The sequence below is a fragment of the Solea senegalensis genome, unplaced genomic scaffold (genome assembly GCF_019176455.1).
Source record: "Solea senegalensis isolate Sse05_10M unplaced genomic scaffold, IFAPA_SoseM_1 scf7180000017714, whole genome shotgun sequence".
NCBI lineage: Eukaryota > Metazoa > Chordata > Actinopteri > Pleuronectiformes > Soleidae > Solea > Solea senegalensis.
Window position 1 is genome coordinate 61,231 of NW_025322504.1, and position 13,904 is coordinate 75,134.

The 13,904-nt window shown below is 40.4% G+C and overlaps 1 protein-coding gene across 2 annotated transcripts in view; it reads right to left on the reverse strand.

The window, feature by feature from the left end:
* LOC122764857 (NADPH oxidase activator 1-like) overlaps positions 1–13,904 on the reverse strand; it is a 38,695-nt gene that overhangs the window by 3,618 nt on the left and 21,173 nt on the right. For both annotated transcript variants that reach the window (XM_044018817.1, XM_044018818.1), the window contains 9 exons: positions 13,440–13,547; positions 12,904–12,963; positions 12,786–12,823; positions 11,279–11,417; positions 10,883–10,951; positions 10,269–10,359; positions 8,131–8,222; positions 1,948–2,108; positions 1,399–1,507 (listed from right to left, as the gene is read on the reverse strand). In XM_044018817.1, the coding sequence (XP_043874752.1) occupies positions 1,399–1,507; positions 1,948–2,108; positions 8,131–8,222; positions 10,269–10,359; positions 10,883–10,951; positions 11,279–11,417; positions 12,786–12,823; positions 12,904–12,963; positions 13,440–13,547 (867 nt within the window). The remainder of the gene's footprint in view (positions 1–1,398; positions 1,508–1,947; positions 2,109–8,130; positions 8,223–10,268; positions 10,360–10,882; positions 10,952–11,278; positions 11,418–12,785; positions 12,824–12,903; positions 12,964–13,439; positions 13,548–13,904) is intronic.

A 13,904-nucleotide genomic window follows, 5' to 3' on the forward strand; every position in this document is an offset into this window, starting at 1 on the left:
AAAAAACCCACCCTCGACCCGTCTGAAGTAAATAACTACAGACCTGTCTCTCTTCTTCCTTTTTTTTCCAAAACGCTGGACCGTGCTATCTTTAATCAACTCTCCTCCTACCTTCACCGGAACAACCTTCTCTATCCTCATCAGTCTGGTTTTAAGACAGGTCACTCAACCAAAACTGCACTTCTTGCTGTCACTGAGCAACTCCACACTGCCAGGGCTGCCTCCCTCTCCTCTGTGCTCATCCTCTTGGATCTTTCTCCAGTGTTTGACAGTCAACCACCAGATCCTTACTTCCCCCCTTCAGGAACTAGGTGTACTTACCCTACTCTCATCCTATCTTCAAAACCGAACATACAGAGTAACCTGGAGAGGATCTGTGTGGGAACCCTGTCCTCTTAACTACTGGGGTCCCTCAGGGTTCTGTCCTGGGCCCTCTCCTCTTCTCTCTGTACACCAACTCTCTTGGTTCTGTCATTCACTCTCATGGTTTTTCCTATCACAGCTACGCCGATGACACCCAACTCATTCTCTCTTTTCCTATAACGTGTACTAGAACGGATCTCCACTTGTCTGACCGACATCTCTCAGTGGATGTCTGACCATCATCTAAAAGTCAATCTCGAAAAGAACGAGTTTCTTTTTCTCCCAGGAAAGGGCTCTCCCACCACAGACCTGACTATTACCCTCGACAACTCTGTGGTAGCTCCATCTCAAAGTGCAAGGAACCTGGGTGTGACACTGGATGATCACCTCTCCCTCACTGCCAACATTGCTGCAACAGCTCGATCTTGCAACTCCCTCCTGGCTGGTCTCCCTGCATGTGCCATACAACCTCTGCAGCTCATCCAGAATGCAGCAGCTCGACTGGTCTTGTACATCGCACTTATGACTAGCACTTTATAGTTTGGCTTACTTGAAGCTCTTACTTACAACTAGCTCTTGTTTGTACCCAAATGTTTAAATGCACTTATTGTAAGTCACTTTGGATAAAAGCGTAGTTACCTCCGCTCCATTCAGTTGTGGGTGAAGCAGAGACGCATCGGAGATTTATGACATACATTTCTGTTCAATCTTGTCACACTGCTTCCCGAAGTGGTTTGGCAGATCAGATAACAATCCGTCTTGGATTGTAGTTACACCTGTGCCAGATATAAAGGGGGCCTATGTGTAAATGCATCATATAATCACATTAAAAATACCCTGAACCATCCCTTCAAGCTTTATAATGCTTCCAAGACCAATGAGCAAAGTAAGAAAGGGCTTTTTCCCAGGTCAGTACAAACCTTTGGAATCTTGCTGGGATGATAAGGGCCTTTTATTCACACAACCAATAATAAAGTTTTAGCAATAATAGAACAGACATATGTTGAACTAAACCCCTGGAGTTTTAATGTTCACCTGACACCATAGGGTGACTCTGCCACCCTCAGCCACATCCTGCATCATGGGACCTGATTCCACCTCTCCATTCAGTGGTATGAGCACTTGGGAGCCATGTGGCTTATGCCTGGATAAAGAAAAGGAAAAATGAGGGGATGAATGGGTGAGGGAATAAAAAGGTTTAGGGCATCATGGGGGCAAACCTGGACTGGCAGATAATCACTTAACTAATGAAATTACTCTTTTCTAAAACAGAAAACGTCAAGCCTTAAAACAAGCCTCTGATACATATATTATAATATTTTTATCAGTTCCTGGATTGATTTTGATACCAGCTCCCACTGTTATCAGTCACACTGTTCTTGTTTTGTGTGATGTCATATTTCATACTCTGCTTTTTATAGCTGCTCTCATGACTGAAGTTGCAGTTGCAGTGTCCTATAGCTCATGTTATGTTAGGCATGAATGATTTGGACCCTCAGGTTGAGGGGAGAAAAAAAAGTATATTTTAGAAAAATGCAGTAGAAACTTAGAAAGACAGAAGTAGGTGAGCAGACCCAGGGTTACCTGAGGCGCAGTTGATTTGTGGGCTGGCCCAGTTTATGTGCAATTTGTTCCTTCACCTCATGGTATGGTGCGTTTAGCGGCACAGACAGAGCAACAGTGTACGTGTAGTGGACCTTCACCACCACAGAGCCCACATCTTGAAGATGAGCTGAGCTGGCAGTCTGGAAGAGCAGTGAGAGCAGAAACATCATTTATTTCCACATATTGTCAGTCAGTCAGTCATTATCTACCGCTTTATCCTCCACCAGAAGGTCGCGTGGTGGAGCTTCTGTAGCTGTGCCAATCTCAGCTACATCGGGCGATAGGCGGGGTACACCCTGGACAGTTCTCCAGGGCCGCGCACAGCTAGAGACAAACAACCATTCACTCTCACACTCACTCCTATGGTCAATTTAGAGTGTCCAATTTACCTAATCCCCACATTGCATGTTTTTGGACTGTGGGAGGAAGCCGGAGAACCCGGAGAGAACCCACGCACACACAGGGAGAACATGTGTCACGGCCCTTGGCTGTGACGCCCTGCCACCAGTGTCTCTCATGTGTTAGTATGCAGAAGACATGTGCCAGCCCTTGCTCCTGATTGGTGGCTCTGGTTCCTGCCTGGTCTTCCTCCACCAAGTCACCTGCCTGCCTCGGCCTGCCTGTCCCCTGCACTGTGATTGGGTCACCCGGCTCCAGCTTCACCTAACCAATCCTGCCTCAGCTCGTTCACCATCACACCTGTTAAGAACCAGCAGCAGAGATTCACTCGGGGGCACTGTGCTTCCAAGTGAACAGTTGACCCCTTTGTTGCTCTGACTTTGTATCTGCTCTTGAGTATTCACTTCGATATTTGTGAGTTTTGACTACTGTGAATACTAGTTTGTTTGTTAGCCACTTTGGCTCGGCCTGCGCGCCAGATTTTGATTTGAGATATTCCTTTTGGTTTTAAGTGTGTGTATTCTAAGTTGACGGCCCTGAGCCGGTGTTTTGTTTGGTACTAAACCCTGTCCCTGGTAAATCGGACTTAGGGGTGCTATTCCCAGTTTGGTGTTTTGATTTTGATGTGTTTTTGGTATTTTGATTTTGGGAATAGCCACCTCCTCCCTTGGTTTATTGTAATTGATTTATTCTAAGTTTACCCTCCGTGTTAATAAAACCACCTAATTTTTGCTAAACCAATTCCATCTGGTAATTTATGTTATTTCCCCTTCCCAACGAGTTAGGGTTGTAACAACATGCAAACTCCATGCAGAAAGGCCCTTGTTCCAACCGGGGCTCGAACCCTGGTCTTCTCGCTGCAAGGCGAGAGTGCTAACCACTACACCACCGCATAGCCCTCCACATATTGTATAAAACTAAATTTAAAAATCTTGATCGGTGCTTCTCTCTGTGAATACCTTTTAATTATATCAATGTAAGCATTAAGTGGCCTGTATTTACAGTATATACTGTAGCACCTTGTGTTGTGTTTGGATCCCCAGGCTTGGCCAAATATTCAGAAATTATTTTTAGGTTCTGGTCAGATTTCAATGCCAATTGGTAATTCAATTGGCATTCATGGGTCAACAACCTGCCTGTTATTTTCAGTATTATGACAGTAATGACAAACTACATTACATTAATTTTTTTACAGAACAACACTATATTAATTTTACATTATCTTTTCTGTTTCCTTAAATGACATACAAATTCACGGAAAATTACAGTAATTAACTGTAATAAATATGTAGCCTGGTATTTTAAAGTTTATTCACACCTTTCTCTGTAATTTTAAGATAAATCTTATTATTTTGTTATTTGCATGTAATTATACATTCAACCTGTAATTAAATATGTAGCTTTTTATATAAAGGTTTATGTCCATACTAACAATCTAATGTTTTTCTCTGTAATTGTAAGGTCAAAAACTGGGCAGTGGCACGTTCACATAAGCTTAAATTCCGATAATGCTTAAATAACAAAGATTATTGCGAAATAAAAAGTTATGAATGGGTTAGCATTTGTAAATTCCAAGGTAGATTAAAATAATGTCTATCCATTGTGTTTTGGAATAGGGCTTCATCTGCTATTCAGCAAATTGAAAATGAAACCTAAATGATGACCAGATTCTGGAATGCAAGTAAAAATATTGATACTTTTGATATTTTGCTTAATTCAAGTGAAGTTACTCAACTTTGTTTATATAGTGCTTTACACATAATGCAGTAGATCGTGTGTGACAGAAAGAGAAAGAGATGCTCATGTAATTGAATGATGATGAATTGAAAAAATAAAAACTGAAGGTCTGGTGACTGGTTGATGTGGCTGTCATCAAGAAAACTGGCCAATGACAACTGTGCGGGCTTCTTTTTTGAAAATATGTCAGTTTGAGTGCTAGGCGTCAGTCAGGCTGTCTGACCACAAATGGAAATGGATTACCTGGATAATTTTACCGTGAAATTCAGGGTTATAATTGTTCTCCTGCTATATCAGGTAAGAAAATATTTCCCTATTTTCTATAAATTCATAACCTAACGCAATGTTTGTGTCCAGTCCCTAACTTACAATGATGGTGTTTTCAGACAGATTAGCTCTAATTCCAGAGACGTTCATCAGGGTGTAACGGAGTTAGTATAGTTAATGATCTCACTTGCCATTTCTACCTGTCTTGCTGTCTCCATTACTGTCTCTATTATTTTGTATCATGCCACTGAGATTTACTACGGTATTTGAACACCACACTCAGACGCGTCCCTGCAGACAGGTGCACACAATGGCATGTTGTGTTGTACAGATCTCCGCCAAAATACTATTAATTTTACCGACAAAGGTGTGTTTTATTAGCTGTACATGTAGAGATAAGTTCCCGATGACAACAACGAGTGTTTGTGGTGACGTTAGATGATTGAAATGTATAAAGCGCAAGTTGCTGTACATGTTGCGAACTCTGTTAGCTTGATGTTGTTGATAACTTTGTTAGCTTAATGTCGCCGTGGCTAAGCTAATCCTTGTGGTGTTACTGTTTGAGCAGCAAGATTAATTTATTTAATGTCGTTTTATTTCAGTGTTGCTGTATTTAGCTATGCTGAGAGCTGGTGTGGAGAACTATATTTGTCTGTGTTTCTCATCAGCATTAAATGTGGGTGGGGCTGTCTGTGTGCGCACCATTATTTCAACTATACACTTAGTACTAACCCCCTACAAAGGCATGGTGATGTTTGTCAGAGGGAAAGGTAAGTAATTTATATATACAGTCTATACTACAGGCCATTCTAAGACAATAAAAGATGTGAATGCTTAAACGTTATTTACATAAATCATACTATTTTCCCCATTAAAAAATCCTGATCAGTCTAAGAGATTGAATGACTGTGCCTGCTTAGCATAAATACCACCCTCATCTCTCATTTGGTGTTGTTCAAGTAGTTGAGAAATTAGTAGAAGAAAGACAAACATGACCTATCCTGTCTCTGTCCTCTCTTTCTTTGCAAAAGGGAAAATGCAGCATGAGCTCCAGAAGTTCCTAGGGAGTTGTTGTGATGTACTGTGGGTTGCTAGTTTCAACAACTTCACTGCAGGTAACCCTTTCCTCTTCTCTCACACAATATTTTCGATTCTTAAAGTAAGTGCCTGTGTTATACACAAATAGAGCTGCACAATATGGTTAAAAAAAAATATATATATTATTTTGGACAGATATTATGATTGGGGGTCTTGTGCTAGTATTTGTAGTCTTTGTAGTCAGCAGCCGGCAGTCTGACCAATCATCGCATAGTACCTGCTTTTAAGCACACTTGGAACCTCGCTACTTAAACTGTGCCGTGGCGTGGTGAGGCGAGTAGAGACGGTGGAAATGCGCCATTAGTTGGTCAGACTGCCGGCCGCTGAGTCCCGTCACAGGAAGAGACCTCCCACACACAAATCAAGCCGAACAGTGCCAAACTGTAGACCACTTAAAACTACTTAAAGGGGACATATCATACCCTATTTCCCCCAATAAAATAGTTCCCTGGTGTCCTAATGAACATGTCAGTGACGCTTAGTGATGCTTTGGTCAAAATACCATAAGGATGAAGAATCATAGCAGTTCAATAACCCTGCTAAACCCGCCCCTTTCAGAACGCTCGGTTTTCATGCATGGTCCCTTTAAATGCAAATGAGACACAGGCAAACACACACCCACTTCTTCCAGGGGGTTTCTGATTTGTCCTCTTTACAGCGCTTTACAGCTCTATTCGTCTCCCCCCTCCCTCCACTAGTTCTCTGACAATATCAACATGGCAGCGTGCGCAGAAAACAGCGAGAGTGCCGTCACAGGAAGAGACGTCCTACATAAGGATCGAGCCGAACAGTGCCGAACTGTAAATCAGTTAAAAACACTTAGGAACTCCGGAGACCTCACCACCGCTGATCGCCACTGCTGACCAGCTCCGGTGCTCCGGCGAGCTGGCTCCGGTGCTCCGGCGAGCTGGCGATCAGCGGTGGCGATCAGCGGTGACACAGAGAGTGCAGCACCGCTGCACAGAGAGTGCAGCACCGCTGATCGCCACCGCTGATCGCCACCGCTGATCGTCAGCGGCGAGCTGCATAAACTGCTGCTTTATGTGATTTTATCAGACTGAGTCTGTGCTCCGGTCATGGAGGACGTACTGAACAAATATTTTTAATTAGGACGTGTCAGAATGGTCAGTTATGAGCTCTGCGTGATCTTTTCTTAACAATTTGTGTGTTTGTACGTCGGTGAAATACGTCCCCTGACTAAATACGGGGACCGCTGGCAGCAGTCTGATGGGAAGTGGTGCGAACACACGAACACACGTTTGCTGACTTTATCCGGCACATTAGCTTCATATATAAAATCCTCTGTAAAACACTGTGCTCCACTGTGCAGCCACCAACCGCACACTTGTCCCTTCGCGTTGACATAATACCGCTCTTCCCCCCTCGCCTGCACTCTCGCAGGGACAAGGTGGAGCTAAGGTGGAGCTCACGAAGTAAACTTACTGGTGGGGCGGTAACATTCACGGTGAAATGCGCATGCTGTCGTCATAAGCGCAGGGAATTCAACATCGAGCGTTTTATCGCCTATACTTACACTAAGGGGAACCACAAAAACATGACTGAGTATTCTTTTTCCACATTTTGGCGACTGGTAGGGCCTCCAGAGTCCAAATATAAGTATTGAAATGGTCAAAAAGTTGATTTTGTATAATATGTCCCCTTTAATAATCCTAAAAACGTGGGTTAATTTCCAGCAACTACCAGGGAAACCTCTATATTTAAAGTGGAGTGGTGTATTTAGGGACATCGCCAGCGATCACAAGTGGGATCACAGACCACTGCCGTCTGTGGAGTAGGAAGCTGTTCTCTGGTACTCTGGAGACGTGTGGACAGAAATCAAGCCGAACAGTGCGGAATTGCAGATAAGTTAAAACTACTTAACAATCCTAAAAAGGATTGTTAATAGAGCAAGACCTGACCCAGATCTTCTTAGTGGTCTGGAGGGTTCATAGTGAGCCACCAGGTCAGAAATGTATTTTGGACCTAAACCATCCGGTGCTTTATAGACAGCACCGGATGGCTTCCCATCCGGTGACAGGAAGCCACCTCAGAACTGGAGTTATGTGTTCAACCTTTTTGGTTGTGAGAACACAGGCAGCAGCATACTGAATTGGCTGCAGCTGTCTAATAGATTTTCTTGGGAGGCTGGTGAGAACAGAATTGCAGGAGCCTGGACCAGTTTTTCCAAGTCCTGTCGTGCCATGAGTTTCTTCAGATGATAGTACACAGACTTTGTGAATGTTTTCATATGGCTTTTTAAAGTCAGAGTCCATGACAACAGCAAGATTTCTTGCTTGGTTTTTGGGTTTTAACGCAAAAAAACTCCTTTTGATTCAAAGGGAGTATAAATCAGTGACAGCATGGTACATCCTGTTCATATTTCTTTATTCTACTAATGTCACCTCAAATATGCCATTAGGTTTTATTTTACCTCGGTGTTGCTGAGGTGGAAATACTTTTTTTTTTTTTTTAAATGTCAGAATAAAATGGCTGTATAAAAAGAGCTCAAATCATGTTATACAATTGCTCATAAGATTGGGCTGTAGAAAGGTTTAGTGTGATTTGATGTTTAGAAAGTTCAACACCTTCAATCTTTACGGTATGATGATCTATAGAGTGTGGATTTTAAGCTGGCACATGTGAGTGAGAGGAGGATATTACCTGGTTGCTGGTTATGTTGGGTAGCTCTGATGCAGGCGACTTGTGGGTGGCAGTAGTGTAGGATGGAGGTGGGGAGCCTGAGGTGAACTGCACTGCAAAGAAAACAGCACAGGTACTGTCAGGAAAAGTTAGGCAGTCAGATGTCCGCTTGGACTGTGTTCCATGTTTTATATTATATATAATATATTGTAGAAAGTACTTACATTTTCAATCATTCCTGATACTGTCTCACAATATCAAATAAAGTAATATTTATGGTTTAACAAACCATATTTTGAATGATGATTACTCTGATGATATTTTGAATTAGACACATGCCACTAAAGAGCAGTTTTCTGTTTATTCAAGTGGTCATAAGACTAATCAGTCACATTGGACCTTTCATCACATTAAAAGTCCAATATGCAACATTTCACCTTCCAATCACTACTGTACAACTTTTTATGTGTGTACAATTATTCATATATTAGCAATCTGTCAATGGGTTAACTCATACAAACATTTGTATGTAATGCTCATGCATAAGTTAAAAAAACTCACATTTCTAGATAATATTTGTGCGGATTCATGATCACAGAACACAGTAAGAAAAACTGATAAGCATCCTCAGTGCTTATCAGTTATAACAATCTATTTTACTATAACTGAGCTATTTGGGGAGTTTTAACAGCAGTGCATGCAGAGATGATTCATGAAGCTGAATATAAATAAAATAACACTTAAGCAGCTCATCTGAACATCACAATCAGCCTAATTTATGATACTAAATTAGTAGGGATGCATCGATATGACTATTTCCGCCGATACCGATATCCGATATTAATATTGCTGCTATGGCCGATAACCGATATCTACCGATATCGATATATGTTTTACAAAAAAAGTTTCTGAGATGATAAAAGTTTGTACAGAATGAAAATCATCCAAGCTGAATTTTTGAATGTCTTCCTTTATTTTCAAAACATGTTTTACCTCCAAATAACAAGGTCACATAAGACACAAGTAACCAACTACAAGTAAAGGTTTTTAGAAACCTTTACCACTTGTAGCAAGTGTGTAACTAAATTAAAGTACAGTTTAACTCCCTCAACTCACTAAACTCCTGTGAGAAAGTTTTGATCATAAATTACAAACATGAACATAAATAAAAATAATACCCTGCCAAAGTTACTGTAACCGAGATCTATACTGGGTACGGCGTCTATACTGGGTACGTAAAAAAAAAAAAACGTAAATAATAATATAAACAACCCTTCCTCCCGGCAACAACAACCACGCCACTTCCCTACACAATAAAACTACACAACAGATATGAGAAACAATACCTGACAAGCTCTACTAAGAGCTGCCATAATAAAAGAAAACATGTTAAAATACTTTATCAAACTTGCCAGTATTCATGGAAACCAGATATTTATTAAATTGCAAAACATCGGAAAAGTAGCGCCGACTTGGCAGGTTTTTAGCGGGGTTCAATATGCGCTATCAACCGTCGGAACCCTCGGCTGGTCGTCAAGAGCAATCATTTCCATTACCTTGATCGTTATTGCCCTGGCCAATGTCTTCCTTTGGTCGAGTCCCAGCTGCGCTGCTTTCTTTTTGTCTGCCGCCTAATGTTACTAGCGTTAGCTTCCTGCCATTGTTTGTGTACTTCAGGGTGGCGGTTTTTTAAATGACATAATCAAATTTGTGGTATTGAATGACTTGACGCGGAACCCTCCGCGCATTACCTCGACTTTGCAAGTGTTGCATAATGCTTTTCGCGTATCTTCTATTGACACCCTGAAAAATCACCCACACCGCTGACATTCTCTCTCCTCAACACACACACACACACACATCTTGTGCTGCGCTTGCGTCACTGACACTGTCATATGCCCAAACAAATGCCGCATGGCCTCCCCTTCCCGACACCCATACACAAACAGCAATTGGACGGGTATAAACATCGGTTGTTAAAATCGGCGCAGTTTTACTCATTGAACCGATGCCGATATGTTAAAAAATGACGAACATCGGCCGATAACAATATTAATGCCGATATATCGTGCATCCCTATAAATTAGTATTACAATTATAGGAGTGTTTTCTGTCTTAAAATCTGCGAAAAGGAAGAAGATATCTGGATTTTTTTTTACCACGAGGAGGAGGTGCAGGGTTGGGGTTAGGTGGACGTGGACGTGTTGGTGGCATGAGTCCTGGTGGGAAAGGAATCCCATTGGGAAATTTCTGTGGAAGGAAAGACAGAAAGTTACATGAAAGAGCACTTTTATGGTTTTAGGTTCCATAACATAAAATAATGACTAATGGGATTAATTAGTTCACTCCATTTCTGTTCATCGCTTATCAACACAAACAAAATACATATCTGCCAAAACACCATGTTATTACTGAGGTTAACAAACCCTTAACCCCCTGACCCAAGCAAAAAAAAAGTACAAATCAAACCTTCTAAATTGAGGAGCCGTGACTGATGATATTGATCAATCTATCAACCATTTCAGGGCAATTACCTTGTAAGTCGCTTTGGATAAAAGTGTCTGCTAAATGACATGTAATGTAATGTAATGTAATGTAATGTAATGTAATGTAATGGTGGAGTCATATCGGAAGGCGTACAACATTTTCTTTTGTTTAAAGTTGAAACAGACAACTCTTTGGTTTAAAATTCTCATTGTGATGACAATAAAATAAAGAAAATAGTTTGTAAACAATTGTTATTATTCTATGGACACAGATAGTAAATCTTTACATTCTCCTTTTTGCCTTTGGAGATCCTGACATCAATTGGTTCAAGCACGGACACTGGCAGAAGTCCTCTCTGGAAAAACAAAAATTATACAAAACTGAAAATATAAACAAAAAAGCAGATAATAACAAATAATGATTTTCGCACATCAGCAACCAGGGTTGTACAATGAAAGAAACGCTCTGTCTACTAAATACTAAATAATTGTGTTTTCAAAGATTAAATGTCTTAACATTAGATTAATCTTGCAGTTGTTAAACAATCATGACTATTATTATTATTATTATTATTATTATTATTATTATCATTATCTGTTTTGTAATCAGTCAAGCTTTTTCTATCATGTATGTACACAACACTTACATAGTCACTTCATGTCTGGTGTATATCTCACCTCACCTGTCCATCATATATGACAGTTGCTATCCCATCCCTGTCTTCCTCAGCTAATATGAACACAACGGCCCCTCTTGGCACAGTCAGGTGTCCTTGCTCTTGAGCCACGTAAGGTACACTTAGGCGCATGTATCGAGAATCCCTGAGTCAATGAAAAGAATAAGTCACAGATCCACAACCATTTTATTTCACATAATGTTTAGAAATAGTAATATCATCAGATAGTAACCAATATTTTATATTATTATAACCATCAGTGGCAGCCCATCCATAGAGGACACTGCCCCACCAGTCTCACATGAAGAAGAAGATAGGAATCATCTAAAATTTATAAAAACATGGAACATTTAAATAAAGGAGCTACACATAATACAGTCTGTGACTGTGACAGTCTGTGTAATCTGCATTCAAATGTAGTTAAAAAACGTTCTCTCGCTTGTTTACAGCGTATTTCCAGTTCCTTTATGGCGCACAAATCTTTACCATAGACTCTCGCTATTGACGCATGCACACAGGCACACCCTTGTAATGCAAAAGTTAAAAGACTGCCCACATGAATTGTAATTTGTAAGAGTATTTTTATTGCAACATACTTCTACTTTGAATTGAGTATATATTTGAAGAAAGAACGGTACTTTTACACCGTTCCATTTGGCTAAATGACGGTTGTTACTTTATTTTTAATATCTTTTTATTACATGTGTAGTCTATTTCTCCCTGTTGACTATAGCTGACAAAATCTTGCCAATCAATTGCAGCCAGTTTTTGTATTGACCAGTATTGTCATGGATAATCCGAATTTATTGTACTTTTAGTTAAACGGTGATGTATTTAATTTCCCAAATAATTAAAAGGGACATATTATGCAAAATCAACTTTTTAACCATTTTAATACTTATATTTGGGACTCTGGAGGCCCTACCAGTCGCCAAAGTGTGGAAAAAGAATACGCAGTCCTTTTTTCGTGGTCCCCCTTAGTGTAAGTATAGGCGAAATTGAATTCCCTGTGCTAAATCAGTAAATCAGTTAAAAAGACTTAGGGACAGCACCACTGATCGCCACCGCTGATCCCCAGCTCTGGATCCCCAAAACCGAGTGTTCTGAAAGGGGCGGGTTTAGCAGGGTTATTGAATCGCTATGGTGCTTCATCCTTATGGTATTTTGACCAAAGCATGTCACGTTCATTATGACACCAGGGAACTATTTTAATTGGGGAAATAGGGTATAATATGTCCCCTTTAATATCTCTCTCTCTCTCATAGTCTCTTAGCTTAGTCAGTTCTTATGTTAGTTTATGTTTAAAGTCATGTTAAGTTCATGTCACTTTTGGTGTTGGGTTTGATTTTCACTTCCCCTTTTATTTGGTAAACGTTCATGTTACCTGTCACGTTGTTTTGTCATCTGTCTTCCCCTAATTCCCTCATGCACCTCACCTGGTGATTGTTAAGTAATCACTTGCACCTGCCCAGTGTATATTAGTGATTTGGGATTGATCAGTAATAATACTAACCGAGCTCCGTCCACCTTAGGCTCATAGAAGCCAGGTTTCTGTGTAGAAGACAGAGTGAAAATTATTAAAGGGACACACTCACAACAACATCTTAATGGGCAGTGCTAGTTAGCCTTACCTGTGGCCTCAGAGGTTCAAAGCCTCCAAAATCATCATTGGGAATCATGGAGGAAATCACCTGCAAGCATATAATCATAAATTTAATGTATTTGCTTCTTTAAAGAAACATATATTGTTTTGCAAGTAATAAAAAGATGTTAACGATTCTGTCTCTTCCTTGAGTAAATAACAAGATGACTGAAAAGAAATGATTGCATAGCATAGAAAATAGAAAATGCACAGAAAACATGCCCAGCACTGGAGTCTACCACACCAAGCAAGACCCAATGTGTAGGCTGCATAATGATTCCTCGTCGCTTGTCTCTATATGTTGGCTCTGTGATGGACTGGTGATGTCTCCAAAGTGTACCCCACCTCTCACACTATTTTTTCTCAAAGCCATGAGATGTAAGAGTAAACAATTTAGAAAGATTCTAAATTATTGCAGTCATTTGAACAATTGTTATCAGTAGCAGGTCTGGGGACCCCAAGGGTTCTGAAGAGGAGAAAAATAAAAATATGAATATAAATTTCAAACACACATGGACACACTACCTTTGCTTTGCCCAAAAAGTCTCTCTGCTGAAGCTGCTCCACATCCTCTTTTTTGGGACGAAACACCACACCCCCAGGTACCAGGACAGGAGCTAGGACCTCCTTCCTCTTTGTTTACAGGAAGAGATATAATTAAATTTTTCATTATGTGTGTACTATGCTGTGTTTCCCTGAGGACCATGGTTGGAAAAACATTTACTGAGTGGTTTTGGAGTAGTATTAGTAGCTATTATTATGGGACAGTGAACTTTGACCTTGGATTTACAGAAAAAGCACTTCATACGACTTGTGTATGAAGTACAAAAGCTTTATCCAATAAAACTGAAATTATAAACTACTAATTTTATACCACTTGAAAGATAGAAAAACAAAACATTTTTGTTGTCAAAAATGAAATTTGACTGTTGATATATCAACCAGGACAAAGTAAAAGTACTTTATAATACTTGTGTACGAAGAGGTACT